Source organism: Periplaneta americana, chromosome 10 (assembly GCF_040183065.1).
Source record: "Periplaneta americana isolate PAMFEO1 chromosome 10, P.americana_PAMFEO1_priV1, whole genome shotgun sequence".
NCBI lineage: Eukaryota > Metazoa > Arthropoda > Insecta > Blattodea > Blattidae > Periplaneta > Periplaneta americana.
The window spans coordinates 139,667,199-139,683,271 of record NC_091126.1 but is presented as its reverse complement, the minus strand read 5'-3'; the positions used below and the strand labels follow the sequence as shown (position 1 = coordinate 139,683,271).

Here is a 16,073-nt window from a genome sequence, read left to right as displayed (position 1 = left end):
CTGCCACTAGTATTACTTCTACTGCAGCTGCTACTACTACCGACACTACCAATGGTACTGCAACCACTACCAATAGTACTAGTACCACTTCACTAATACTACCACTACTATTACTTATACTGCTCCTATTACAACTGATATTACCACTATTACTATTGCTTCCACTACTGCTACTACTACCACCACCACCGCTAGTACAATCGCTACTATTATTTCTGATACTGTTATTACTTCTACTACTACGCCACTATGATTCCACTATTACCACCACCACTACCACCACCACCACCACTACTACTACTACTACTACTACTACTACTACTACTACCACCGCTAAAGCCATTATTATTATTATTATTATTATTATTACCACTACTATTACTTCTACTACAACTGCTACTTTTACCACCACCGCTAATGGTACTGCAACCACTACCAATAGTACTAGTGCCATTACTATTATTTATACTGCTGCTATTACAACTGATATTACCACTACTATTATTTCGTCCACTACTGCAACTACTACTACTACTACTACTACTACTACTACCACCACCACCACCACCACTACCACCACCACCACCGATACTACCATCGCTAAAACTACTTCCGATACATTTATTATCACTTCTACTACTACTACTACTACGCCACTATGATTCCACTATTATCACCACCACCATTACTACTACTACTACTACTGCTGCCAATATTATTACCACTACTACTACTGCTATTACTACTACTACTACTACTACCACCACCACTGCTACTAGTCCTACTACTGCTGTCATTATTACTACTACTGCTGCTACTACTACTACCACTACTACTAGTTCTACTACTGCTGCCAATACTATTACTACTACTACTACCACCACTAATTCTACTACTGCTGCCAATACCACTACTACTGCCAGTAATACTACTACTACTACTACTACTACCACTAGTTCTACTACTGCTGCCAATACTACTACTACTACTACTACTACTACTACTACTACTACTACTACTACTACTACTACTACTACTACTACTACAATGTCTCGGCCTCCCCAACGCAGAACTGCACGCATTGTATTCTTCACATAACATAATAAATTAGGAACATTAAATCCAGACGTTTGAGATGGGCAGGGAATGTAGTACGTTTAGTCGAATCCAGAAATGCATACACAGTGTTGGAAGACCTGAGAGAAAAAGATCTTTGGGCAGGCTGAGACGTAGATGGGAGGATAATATTAAACTGGATTTGAAGGAGGTGGTATATGTTGGTAGGTACTGGATTAATCTTGCTTTGGATAGGGACCGATGGTGGGCTTATATGAAGGCGGCAATGAACCTCCTTGTTCTCTAAAAGTTCATTTGTAAGTAAGTAAGAAAGTCATTAGTGCGCTGTTGAAATAGATGTAGACCCTAAGTAATTAAACTTACAAAACTGACATCACATAGCTATTGTGATTTTTTGTTGTTAGATATTTGTCGTTGATCATTGATAAAGAAGCATTCTATAATTACGATCTATGTATCGGTAGAGTCATAGAAAACGTAAGGAAGGAGATCTGTCTATTGAATCTGTTGCAAAAAGCTATTCTTGTTCAACACTTCAGAAGATACTCTCCAGCCCTCGCAATTTTTACCTATGAGGAAATCTTACAATTAAGATCTTTAAAACAAATTCTACCACATTGTTGGTACTGGAGAAGAATCATACCAATTGCATATATGTTGTGAGTTTTGAAGATGTGTATGATAAGATGACGAGTATCTCGAGAAGAATAAGTGTATATTTTAATGAAACTATGTAATTCTGGAGATGAGATCATTCCATCACTAATAATTTAGCTTTAGCTTACTGCTCATATTCAGTTACAGAGCGGCAATTGTGAACAAAATAGAGTATAACCTGATACATACTTAACCCAGATATACTTGGTTCACCTTTGTACTTAATTATGCATGCGTCCTGGCAAAATTTCATTTAATTACATATAAATTAATTCTGAATTGTGCGTAATAGATTTGTACGTAATTTGCTCTTGTAAGTAATAAGTTTTTAAAACTGAGTTTCAATTGTACGTATGTTTGTCTTCTTTGATATGTAATACAGTTACATTTTAACTTCACATCATTTGTCTTATGATTTAGAACGCATTTTGATCAACCCACAACGTCGCATCGGCTACGGATACGGGTGACATAGTATAAACCATATGACGGTAAAGAGTGCTTCTTTACGTAAGTGATCTCAAGGTTGCGGGACTCGTACAGATATTACAGAAAACTCACATAGCCCAGGCGAATACAGAGTCGACATACCCCATCTTTTCATGTTAATTAATCTTCTTCCTTACGGGACATGTTCCAAACTTTTAAATCAGTTGCAGATCACTCAGTATTTGTCTGGCTACTATGTGTGCCAGTAAAAAGAAGAGCTACTCGGTAGAAGACAAAGTTAGATTTATAAAAGAAGTTGCAAATCCAAACACAATTGAAACTGAAATTGCAAGAACATTGTAATAAATATGTATTGATCTTAATATAAAAATTATAATTAAGATACCTTAAATCTGAGTTCACGATAGAAAAAAATGTAGTAATACGTAAATGTCTTATGTACGATAGAAAAATTTATAATATACATTGAAGTTCCAGGTACTTTCTATTGATGAAAACATATTTTGATTAGTTATAAGAACCATTCATTGCTCCAATACCTCTGATTTAGGTTCTGACTGATATATACATCTACAGTATTATCACACAGTAGGCATACATCTCACTTGACGATGTGTTAGAGGAAGAACAATTGTTTGTATACGTCTGAAGTCTGATTAGTGTAATATTTAGCATAATCTGCGATATATGCAATGGAGGTGGAAAGGAACTGGTTACCATACCCCATTATCTTCTGGTCTAGTTGCCTCATAAGTGGTGCTTCATGGTATCACTTGTGAAGTTGAGACCTGTCTTCGGACAGTTGACTAAACAACAACAAACAAATGCTTCAGCTTTTCATGTTCTGTTAAACTGATTTCTAGTGATTCGATAATTACCTTATATGAAAATCTTTATAATTAGTACTGAGTTTGCGTAAATTATATAAATCCTCTTCAGTTACGCATAAAACAGGTTTTACTGGACTGTGTTTTCGGAATGTCGGACGAACTAAATTTCAAATATTTACTGAAAGATTCAAGTTTATCTTAAAAGTTATTACAAAAATAAAATACGCCTGCGAAGCTTGGGGTTTTGTTGCCAAGACTCATCTATTAAAAATCCAACGGGTGTAAAACAGAGCAGCAAGAATGATTACAAATGCACCGCGTGGACTTCGCATCGCCCAACTTCAAGAGGACCTGGGTCTCGAATCCATTCAAAGCATCATAATCCGACGCATCACTCATCTCTACGGCAGATATCTACAGGAACATCCAAATCCACTTCTCAACGCTCTTGGAAATTATAACATCATAGGCCCAAACAGACGTCCAAAATTTTACAAGCCAATTAATCCAATAATTTTTGTTGTGTATATGTAACATTTGTATTCAAATGATTTTGTATTATTAGAGGCTGGCCTCCTCACGTTTCATGTGAAATCCAGACAAGGTAAACACCTATTTGGTGTGTTACTTGAACAAAAATGCATAACTAAAGTTATGCGTCACGTCATTTGGTTGGTTCGTTGGTTGGTTGGTTGGTTGGTTGGTTGGTTGGTTGGAAGGAAAGATTGATGAATATATGGATGAATACATGCCTGGACGAACCAAATGTAACCATTCCGTGAAAGAAAGCGGCCAATTATGTTTGTGACAACTGATTTCATTCACCATTTCTTGCAGATCCGAACGCCCCCTGGTGCATGCGCTTCTGGTTCCACATGTTTGGGCCAGTGGTGGGCGCCCTGCGCGTTTTGCTTAGGGTCCACGACCTGAGTGCGCCCTCGTCGCGCGAGATCTGGCGTCTCGCAGGGTCCGCTGGCAATGCGTGGTTCATGGCGCAGGTGACGGTGTCCTCCGTCCACGATTTTCAGGCAAGTACAGTAGGCCTAAACACTTTCACTCATTATTATATTGAATAGTCTCAGTCTGATACCACATTTACGTCACACTGACATGCCAGGTACGATTTACTGAAATTTGGTCAGTATGGAAAAGACAACATGGAGAGCGTTACACTTAGTGATGAGGGTACTAAGAAAAGGCTCTGATAAATCCAAAGAGATTGCATATAAGTTACTATTTCGTCCAGTAATGGAATATGATGCTGCATGTTGGGATCCTTACAGATTAGAACATATTAAACATTGGAAAAGGTTCAAAACGGGCTCTCAAGCGTCGTTGTAATAGTTCAACATTAAAATGGGACACACGCACAGAGGTGAGCCTGTCTGAAGAGAAATAAAAAATAGGTTGCAGCCGCCAAATTACTCTTCAAGGAACGGCCACTCACATAAATTGAGGAAAAGAGGACATAGGACGGACACTGGAAAGTTTTCTTTTCTCAATCGTACTATCAGGGACTGGAATGCTTTACCCACAGACTTACTAAAGGCTTTACCAATAACCAAAAATGTATTTAAAATAGGCTGAAGGACTTTACTAATAGACGGTAGTATATTATGCACACTGTTTACAAGATGTAATTGATGTTTTGTTATTTGAAGTGTTGTATCAGTAAAGAATTGTGTTTTGTCAGTGAAGTATGTTGTGTTAGTGAAGTCTGTTGTCAGTGAAGTGCGGTTGTGTCAGTGAAGTTTTATAGTTTATAGTGGCAATGCAAAGTATTTGAACATGAAATGTTTTTGAAGTGTTAGTGAAATCAGGATAGTGTAAGTGAAATGTGTTGTAGTTCCAGTGCAGAGAGTGAGTTGACAACGAAATGAGTGTAGTGCTGAAAGGTACTTGTGCATATATGAGCATATCATACTCGTGGGTTTTAGTTCGAACTTAGAGTTAAGATACAAATTAGATTTACTTTAAATGTTATTTTAAGTGATCGTGCTTCATTTAATTTAGGATGCTCCTTGTTAATTAGTTACTTGATTTTAAAAAAAGGGCGCATCAGCTACTATGGCTATTTGCGCCCTTATCTAATCCTTGTTAACATTATTACAGTATTGTTATTATTATTTATTATTATTAATTGCATTTATTATTAATTTTGTTTATCATTGTCATTATTGAGTGTAATTAGTTACCACTGCACCAAGTATTTACCCATTTGCAGTGTGAATACAGACATACAAACATACATACGTGCATGCATGCATGTATGTGTGTATGTATGTATGTATGTATGTATGTATGTATGTATGTATGTATGTATGTATGTATGTATGTATGTATGTGTGTATGTATGTATAATAACGATGACGAGAACGAGATCGACGATAATGATTGAAGTGAGCTAGCAGACAAATTTGAATTTTGGTGCCCCAAAACGGCTACACAGTTGTCCCATTACAGCTGTGAAAGGAATCCGTGCCATCTGCCGCGGAGATCGCATATAAAATTTGGAGAAGCTCTGATAAAGAAGGAGGAGACGTGCTGTTATCTATAATCCGTATACTTCCTGGAAATTGAAAAATTCTTTGGTTGCTAACATTTGTGACGTAGTTTTAGAGAGAATTTCAGTCACAGACTGGTGTAAATAATCGAATTCTTAAACATTTTAAGACCTAATTTGCCAAAGGCACTAAGCACCAAAAATAATTTTCTGGAATATTGATTGAAACATATTGTCACAGGCATGTTGAGATATCTTCGACACCATCTTTTGGCGCATGAATAAGTCACTTACAATTGAGTTACGACAAAGTCAATTTAATATGATATGCTCATATGCATACACTTCCCTTGGAATGAATAAGATACAATTTAAAAAATCGGCATTTACCCCTTGGGAAAGTTATGTTTTCAATTATGAATAAAATATGAAATTCCAGATTTCCAAGCGATTAGGAATTTTAAACTGGACGTTCGAAGCTCAAAATTGAAAAATACAAAATGAAAATTAGTATCCGCAAGTAAAGCTGGTCCACCGCTGTGGAGTAACGGTTAGCACGCCTGACCATAAAACGAGCGGGCCCGAGTTCAAATCCTGGTTGGGACAAGTTACCTGGTTGAGGTTTTCCGGTGTTTTCCCTCAATCCATTTAGAGCAAATGCTGGGTTACTTTCGGCGCAGGACTCTGATCTCATTTCTCCGGCATTATCACTTTTATCTAATCCAGACGCTAAATATCCATAACAGTTGATACACCATCGTAAAATAAGCAATTAAGAAGTACAAGTTTGTAAGCCGAGAGTTGGAAGTTCGAAATTATAAATGGAAATTTGTGAGTTCCGTTATGTAAATTATAAATTCTGATGTAAAATTAAAAGTGAAGAGCTGAGAATCGTGAACTGCAAGTTGAAACGGATTAAAAATTAAGTTTGGAGCAAACTACATATAGGCTGCTAACTGTTGATAGAAAGAAAAACTTCTTTTCCACTTTCAATCAATGTAGTTTATCGCCTCTCAATAGTTACGATTCTTATTTTGTATCGATCTTCTTTTACAGGTGATTTTAGAAGCTTCTGTGGGAAACACAGGCATGAGTGACATTGCAGTGGACGATATAACTTTTGTACAGGGCCCTTGTCCAGGTAAGTTTCTTGTTAACAACGTATACTCATATCGTGTATAAGGTCATGTGCCGTAGAATGAAAAAATGTGTTAAGAAAATGTGCAGGTCTGTGGCCCAGCTAGTAACACCTGCTAGTCATAGTCAGGAGGACGTGGATTCATCCCTGGAGAACAGAAATACAGAGATACTAAGATTTTCGTGGTTCGAATCCTGCCTGAGAAGGAAACTTTTTGTACCTTATTCAAATTTATTCCCAATACTTTTCGATTGCTGGTAAAATTCATGTTCTGGGAATAATAAGTTAATTAAGTAGTAAAATATCGCTGCAATCGAAAAGTACTGGGAATAAATTTGAATAAGGAACAAAAAAAAATAGTTTCCTTCCCAGGCAGGATTCGAACCACGAAAGTCTTAGTTACCAATCTATCGTGATCTGAAGTGAACAAGGCTCTGAAATCAGCTACAAGGGTCGGTCCGGTTTTTTTTTTGCCACTACTGTGCATATGTTTCCATGCAGAAATTCTGCGTCATCCTATGATGAAGGATGGGTGGAACTCGTAATGAGTGCACTCTGCACATTAATGTGTTGGACATTGTGCCACGGCCATACATCTGTGACGCATTGCATGAGGGTTGGCCACTAGAGGAAACCTAAGAGGTGGAACTTAAACTGAGAGGATTCAATCCGGCATCGGAATGTGAATCCGGGTTCAAATCCCGGTGTCGGAGAGAATTTTTCTCCGTTCCACCCATCCTTCAGCAGGCTGAAACATGTTAACCAGGTACGGAAAATTTGAGGGATTTGGGGGGAAAAACCAGGCAGCTCCAATTTTTTTCATTTTTGAGCTATTTATGCACAGAGGAAAAAAATACGCTCTACCTTTTGGTCGAAGAACCAGGTAGTTCCAAGAATTACGTTCACAGTTATAATGCATTTTTGACCTGCCTCTTTCTGTATATGCTTATTGTTTGGCGGTAAGATTTTCTTCACTATCTCGAAAAGTACTGAATTGGAACTGCCTGGTTCTTCCCCCAAACCCCTCATTTAACACGAGAAAGACATAATACATATTCGCATATTAAATTTCGTCACAATCAGTTCATTGCAATTTCCATTTATTAGAAGGACAAATCACCGAACAGAAGCGGACACATTTCTACAAATTGATGTGAATGTCACTGTACTTTTTATAACATATGGTAGTGAATCGTACATCAGATGGAAAATTTTACAGCGTCATAAAAGGAAACATCGAAAACAAAAGAGCAACGGAAAGCGGATGTATTCACTCTCCACGAAAGTCTTTCACCTTTAACCTTCTAAATTATCAAAGAGCACATTCATTCTCGCGGCCGTCTGTCAAAAAGAAACGCCTCATTAATCAGCCACAGCTTTTATTGTGTGCTATTCCATGCATTTCAACGAAGGCGAAAGAATAAATGCATTTTGAATACATTGGCGGTGGCTGCCCGCCTCACAATTCTGATTCTATTCACATCAGCAAACGATAACATGAAACTAATTATTGGCATTGACAATGGATTATTTTCACACTTGCTTTCTGCGTAATAATCTGTACTTGAAGATCAAACTTTGTTCTACGTCTTTGTTCAGGAAACATTTGCACATGTTCGCACATTGTAATTGTGGACATCGACCGAATAATGGCGTATAACGAAAAATGGTGTTTTCAGATAAACGTGATTTACATGTTAAGGAGTTTGCTACGTCGATAGAATTCAAATTAAACAAATATTCAGGAACACATCCCTATTTAAATTAATTTTGAAATAAATGTAATAAAGGAAACTGTTGAAAAGCAGCATCACATTTCTATAATAAAAGGTTTTGTGAAATATTTTACACGCACTTTTTCCAACAAAAACGTTATTTGTACTTCATATGCTTAACAAACTTGTAGACCTCTACAAAGCTTTTTTTTTTAAATTGAATATCGAAATTTCTTTGAACCCTATTTTACCATAAGGTATATTTGGGTTATAAGTACACAAAGTCCACATCTGTGGAGTAACGGTCAGCGCGTCTGGCCGCGAAACCAGGTGGTCTGGGTTCGAATCCCGGTCGGGGCAAGTTACCTGGTTGGGGTTTTTTCCGGGGTTTTCCCTCCACCCTATACGAACAAATGCTGGGTAACTTTCGGTGCTGGACCCCGGACTCATTTCACCGGCATTATCACCTTCATTTCATTCCGACGCTAAATAACCTAGATGTTGATACAGCGTCGTAAAATAACCCAATAAAAAGTACACAAATGTTACTAATGAATACATATAACTTATAAGAGACAGACAATTATATCACAAGCAAGTACATAATAAGGATTCAGAGCCATAGTGGGCCAACGCCATTTACTAAAACCGTAGAAAACAAGGGTTAAAATGGAGTTATTACTATAATTCAGTGGAAACATATAGCAAGTAATTCGGGCGCGGGTTCGATCCCCGCTTGAGCTGATCACCTAGTTGGGTTTTTTCCGAGGTTTTTCCCAACCGTTATGTGAATGCAAGGTAATCTATAGCGAATCCTCGGCCTCATCTCGTTATCACCAATCTCGTCGACGCTAAATAACCTAGTAGTTGATACAGCTTCGTTAAATAACCAACTAAAATAAAAATATAGCAAGTAGGCTAATATAAAGTACTTACTTACTTACTGGCTTTTAAGGAACCCGGAGGTTAATTGCCGCCCTCACATAAACCCGCCATTGGTCCCTATCCTGAGCAAGATGAATCCAGTCTCTACCATCATATCCCACCTCCCTCAAATCCATTTTAATTTTATCTTCCCACCTACGTCTCGGCCTCCCTAAAGGTCTTTTCCCCTCTAGCCTCCCAACTAACACTCTATATGCATTTCTGTATTCGCCCATACGTGCTACACGCCCTGCCCATCTCAAACGTCTGGGTTTAATGTTCCTAATTATGTCAGGTGAAGGATACAATGCGTGCAGCTCTGCGTTGTGTAACTTTCTCCATTCTCCTGTAACTTCATCCCTCTTAGCCCCAAATATTTTCCTAAGAACATTATTCTCAAAAACCCTCAATCTCTGTTCCTCTCTCAAAGTGAGAGTCCAAGTTTCACAGCCTTAAAGAACAACCGGTAATATAACTGTTTTATAAATTCTTTCAGATTTTTTGACAGCAGAATAGATGACAAAAGCTTCTCAACCGAATAATAACAGGCATTTCCCATATTTATTCTGCGTTTAATTTCCTCCCGAGTGTCATTTATATTTGTTACTGTTGCTCCAAGATATTTTAATTTTTCCACCTCTTCGAAGGATAAATCTCCAACTTTTATAGTTTCATTTCGTACAATATTCTGATCACGAGACATAATCATATACTTAGTCTTTTCGGGATTTACTTCCAACCCTATCTCTTTACTTGCTTCAAGTAGAATTTCCGCGTTTTCCCTAATCGTTTGTGGATTTTCTCCTAACATATTCACGTCATCCGCATAGACAAGAAGCTGATGTAACCCGTTCAATTCCACACCCTCTCTGTTATCCTGAACTTTCCTAATGGCATATTCTAGAGCGAAGTTAAAAAGTAAAGGTGATAAACTAAATGACATGTCAATCTTCATTAAACCATGGTATTCACTTAATTTTTACTCTTGCTTTCTCCGTTTTTAATAAATGGTGCTTGGCCCACTATGACTCTGAACCCTTCATATGTAAGTATGTAGAATATACTGTATTACACACAGAAACATATATATATATATATATATATATATATATATATATATGTGACATAAAAGCGGACGTATTACATAGAATTACATACATATGACAAAAAACATATTATATAAAAAGTAGCACATATTAATAATAATAATAATAATAATAATAATAATAATAATAATAATAATGTTGCACAGAAATGAAACAGATACAACTTATAATATGGCGACAAATGTACTAGAATATTAACATTATAAAATATCAAAGAAAGATTTTATCAAAGTGTCTCTGTATTAGTAGATTGCATATAAGGATCATACTGAAGACAAGATACGTTTTGCAACTTATAACTAACTGTACCTCCCTTGGTTTCCACAGCTGCACCACAGGTGGCGGCGCCGTTGTCAGGGGATTGCACGTTCGAAGTTGACGAGTGTGGCTGGGTCAACAGTCAGGTGGGGAGGGGCCGCGACAAGATCGAATGGCAGAGAATGCCAATGAGGACGCAGAACGCCCGCTTCCGACGGAGACCTTCCGGAAATGCGCAGACTGGTGGCAGCCACAACGGTAAGTAGTCAACATGCTATAGTCTGAACACTCTTATTTCTGGGAGTGAATCCAAAACTGTTATCGTCAGCTAACGCATTTGTTCACTGATACTGGCTACAGACGACGACATGCTGGTGACAAATATTTTGTATTTTGATGCATAGTACATCTATAGTCCAAGGCATAGGCCTAAGCAACTTACAGGCATTATAAATGGTTTTAGCGCGGGTGTTTAATGGGAAGGTACTGTCTTCCTCCGACGAGTTTAGCGCTGGGACCTGAGGTATTCTTGCCATCGGTGCGGGGGGGGGGGTTGCAGGTAGATTCTTTTGTTGCTACAGCCAAGCCGAGCCGAGCGGAGTGGGAAGTATTAATCGTTCAAAAATATGCAGTCTTCAGTCTTCTCCCTGATGTTAGCTATGTTAATATTATATGAATTACTCATTAAATATTTCACCGTTACAAGTCATTTTTAAGGAAACATGCTGTGAAAAATTTTTGGTTTTATTCTATTGGAATTTTAGAATATGTGTGATTGGTATCGTGAAAAACAGATTCCTATAATGTCATACGAAAATCATTTGTTGGTGATATCTTAAAATACAAAAGCAAGTAGTTATACTTCTCAAGTGAGTTCAGCAGTACAGTATATTTAAATTGATTACTTTACAAATTTAATTGAATTCTACTAATCACTAAATTTTATAGTATGATTCTTCTTTTCATTTATATTATTGTAGTTGTATTACGATTTTTCTTTTTATTTATTTTATTGCATTTGTATTTCTAGTGGTGTGATGGCCTTGAATTCACCAAAATAAACAATAAATTAGTATATAAATAAATGAATAAATAAAGAAATAAATAAACAAGCAAGCAAGCAAAGCAAGCATTTTCTACAACACTTTCCTTCTCTGAACACGCAAGTACGAATGGTTGTATCTGTATCTCGCCAAAAATACTTTAGAAAACTAATAGGCATACTGCTCTCGTAAATTGGGCGAATGTTTTCAATATGATTGTACTTCCTTCCAGACTGCAGCTGTCACTGTCCCCTCCCACTCCAGTACCGCGCTAGACTAGTCGGAACCGCATTCCTCTCAGCATTAAACTCCTCAGAGGATGACAGTACTACCCCTTTCTTCTACGGGAAGAAGAAGAAGAAGAAACGGTGGTGATGTAGACTTATAGTCCCGTGTAGACAATAAGCCGAAGAGATAAGAAAACTTTATAGTGATGAATAGATAAGAGAATTCTACGCAAATCCATGTTTTTGTAGCAATATAGGTCATAGCTGAAACTTAGTACTCAATCATTTCATTACATTCCGGTTCCAAATATGTATACTTTTTTTCTGTGCATATTTGCATGTTTTGGCCTTTTTGGGGATAAAAACATGCATAATGCATATTTAAGCGATTTTTAGCTTAATATGCATATACTATATATTATATTCAGTTTAAATGCATGTTTGAATGGTTTTGAGTGGACACTCCAGTTTCTACATTTTAATGTCCATTATTTTAGCTTCAGGAGTCACGATTGAAAAAGGAAAAGAAAAAGAAAACTAAATAAGAGAAAAAGATTAATTAAAATTTGCATCTATAACTTCTTGCGTAATAGAGAGGTCATTCTCTGCCTACAAAAACATATTAACTGACAAGCCCAGGAACTTCAGAGACCAATTTGGAAATGATGTTATTAACTGTGCAAAAAAGTGAAGTGAAATACGAAATTTGGAACAATCATTAAAGTGCACATTTTAATGTATTTTTCGCATGATCGTTCATGTTTCATAGTTTGATAATGCATGATTGCATGCATATTTTGGGATTTTATAGTGCGCGAAATTCTCGTCTCTAATGATGAAATACAGTATCTGCACTGTATTTTAGAATAGTGCTCTTCAAGAAGTATCCGCAATAGTTCTTTAGCAATTAAAGTTGCTGCACAAGATAAAAAATCTGCAAATTTAGTAGTAAAAACTTTTATTTTCTTGCACACGAAAAACAATGTCCAATAAAGTATTCTCATCAGTTACACTTTCCGGACGAATTAATTTCGGCAAAACTTTTACGCTTCCAGTTTCATGAATCCTTACTTACTTACAAATGGTTTTTAAGGAACCCGCATGTTCCTTGCCGCCCTCACATAAGCCCGCCATCGGTCCCTATCCTGTGCAAGATGAATCCACTCTCTATCATCATATCCCACCTCCCTCAAATCAATTTTAATATTAACCACCCATCTACGTCTCGGCTTCCCCAAAGATCTTTTTTCCCTCCAGTCTCCCAACTAAAACTCTATATGCATTTCTGGATTCCCCCATACGTGCTACATGCCCTACCCATCTCAACGTCTGGATTTAATGTTCCTAATTATGTCAGGTGAAGAATACAATGCGTGCAGTTCTGCGTTGTGTAACTTTCTCCATTCTACTGTAACTTCATCCTCTTAGCCCCAAATATTTTCCTGAGAACCTTATTCTCAAACAGCCTTAATCTCTCTTCCCCTCTCAAAGTGAGAGTTCAAGTTTCACAACGATACAGAACAACCGGTAATATAACTGTTTTATAAATTTAACTTTCAGATTTTTTGACAGCAGACTAGACGACAAAAGGTTCTCAATCGAATAATAACAGGCATTTCCCATATTTATTCTGATTTTAATATCCTCTCGAGTGACATTTATATTTGTTACTGTTGCTCCAAGATATTTGAATTTTTCCACCCCTTCGAAGGATAAAACTCCAATTTTTATGTTTCCTTTTCGTACAATATTCTGGTCACGAGATATAATCATATACTTTGTCTTTTCGGGATTTACTTTCAAACCTATCGCTTTACTTGCTTCAAGTAAAATTTCCGTGTCCTCCCTAATCGTTTGTTAATTTTCTCCCAACATATTCACGTCATCCGCATAGACAAGGAGCTGATGTTACTCGTTCAATTCCAAACCCTGTCTGTTATCCTGAACATTTCTAATGACATATTCTATAGGAAAGTTAAAAAGAAAAGGTGATAGTGCATCTCCTTGCTTTAGCCCGCAGTGAATTGGAAAAGCATCAGATAGAAAATGGCCTATACGGACTCTGGTGTAAGTTTCACTGAGACACATTTTAATTAATAGAACTAGTTTCTTGGGAATACTAAATTCAATAAGAATATTATATAAAACTTCTCTCCTAATCAAGTCATATGACTTTCATGAATCCTACGAAAGAGTAATTGGTTTTGAGTAGAACTAGGAACTATTCACTTAAAGTACACAAAAATATTAATTCAAAATATTGTACTAATCATAAAATTATCATATCTCGGTTTGGAAGCAGATTTTAAAATGTCCCTCCTTCCACTTAAATGCACTTGGCCGCACAGATTTGAAAGGCGCAAGTAGTGTTCCGTATATCGTCACGGCTGTTCCTGATGAGCGCAGCAGCATGCACAATACGGTCAGACCTGTCTTTCCTTTTCCCTCCGTACTTCACGTCACAGCGCAATTCTCAGTTTAGTTAACGTTCCAATGTTTGTATTACGATGCATACAACCCCAAAGCGTGATTCACAGTATATGTTTGGATTTTTACGAATAAATTTCAAACTAATAATAATGGGACCCATGTTCATATGACATTTTAAGCTGAAAATTGCATTCAGAACTGATTCCTGAAGCGCGAGTTATTAGTCGTGGATTACCCTGTATTTATTTACATTCATAGACACAAAAAATGACCGATCTCCTGTAGCAAATTTAAAAACAATTTTTCGATTTGCTGATATACCCTCTATATTTTGGAAATGAAATATATTATTCTATGGAAATATACATGGAATGGAATGGAATGGAATTTAAGTGAGGGGGCACGGATGCCCAGCATTGCGACCTGTATAGATCTATTGCGCTAACCCTCGACATGGAATGAGTTGTGTGCCATATATCCTCTACGCGCACCAATTCAACCACATGAGTCTCTAACGTCCGGTTCCTACAGCCAACAGAAATCCATATACCATTCCTGTTTCGGCAACTTCCCCCAAGGCCTCCCTCTTGGTCCGAGGCGAAACTCCTCCCCCGAGTAGGTCCGTCTCGGGTGCTCGTTGCAGAAGCCATCCAAAGTCGTTTAGCTACATCCCACTGCGGCCGGTCGAGAGAGCAAGTATAACCTAGTCCCGGGAGGCCGCCTGTAGAATGATCTGAAAAACCAGAAACGGGATGAGGAAAGTATGATGGGGAGTAAAGGAAGTGACGAAGATGAGTGTGATTCCAATCACCTGGTAAAGTTACCTGATATTCATCCATAGGAGTGAGGAAAAAACCCGAAAAAACCTCACCCAGGGAACTCGTCCTGTCCGAGAATCGAACCCGGTACCGTTGGGTTCGGAGTTAGACTCGCTAACCTCTCAGCCACAACTTACTTACTTACTTACAAATGGCTTTTAAGGAACCCGGAGGTTTATTGCCGCCCTCACATAAGCCCGCCAGCGGTCCCTATCCTGTGCAAGATTAATCCAGTCTCTATCATCATACTCTACCTCCCTCAAATCCATTTTAATATTATCCTCCCATCTACGTCTCGGCCTCCCTAAAGGTCTTTTCCCTTCGGTCTCCCAACTGACACTCTATATGCATTTCTGGATTCGCCCATACGTGCTACTTGCCCTGCCCATCTCAAACGTCTGGATTTTATGTTTCTAATTATGTCAGGTGAAGAATACAATGCGTGCAGTTCTGTGTTGTGTAACTTTCTCCATTCTCCTGTAACTTCATCCCACTTAGCCCCAAATATTTTCCTAAGCACCTTATTCTCAAACACCCTTAACCTATGTTCCTCTCTCAGAGTGAGAGTCCAAGTTTCACAACCATACAGAACAACCGGTATTATAACTGTTTTATAAATTCTAAATTTCAGATTTTTGGACAGCAGACTGGATGATAAGAGCTTCTCAACCGAATAATAACACGCATTTCCCATATTTATTCTGCGTTTAATTTCCTCCCGAGTGTCATTTATATTTGTTACTGTTGCTCCAAGATATTTGAATTTTTCCACCTCTTCGAAGGATAAATCTCCAATTTTTATATTTCCATTTCGTACAATATTCTGGTCACGAGACATAATCATATACTTTGTCTTTTCGGGATTTACTTCCAAACCGATCGCTTTACTTGCTTCAA

General features: G+C 37.6%; 1 protein-coding gene across 1 annotated transcript in view; it reads left to right on the top strand.

Annotated features, from left to right (window-relative positions):
* Positions 1 to 16,073, top strand: part of LOC138707741 (MAM and LDL-receptor class A domain-containing protein 1-like) — a 280,376-nt gene that overhangs the window by 197,977 nt on the left and 66,326 nt on the right. Inside the window, exons 9-11 of the mRNA XM_069837606.1 lie at positions 3,852 to 4,042; positions 6,574 to 6,658; positions 10,728 to 10,916. Of these exons, the coding sequence (XP_069693707.1) occupies positions 3,852 to 4,042; positions 6,574 to 6,658; positions 10,728 to 10,916 (465 nt within the window). The remainder of the gene's footprint in view (positions 1 to 3,851; positions 4,043 to 6,573; positions 6,659 to 10,727; positions 10,917 to 16,073) is intronic.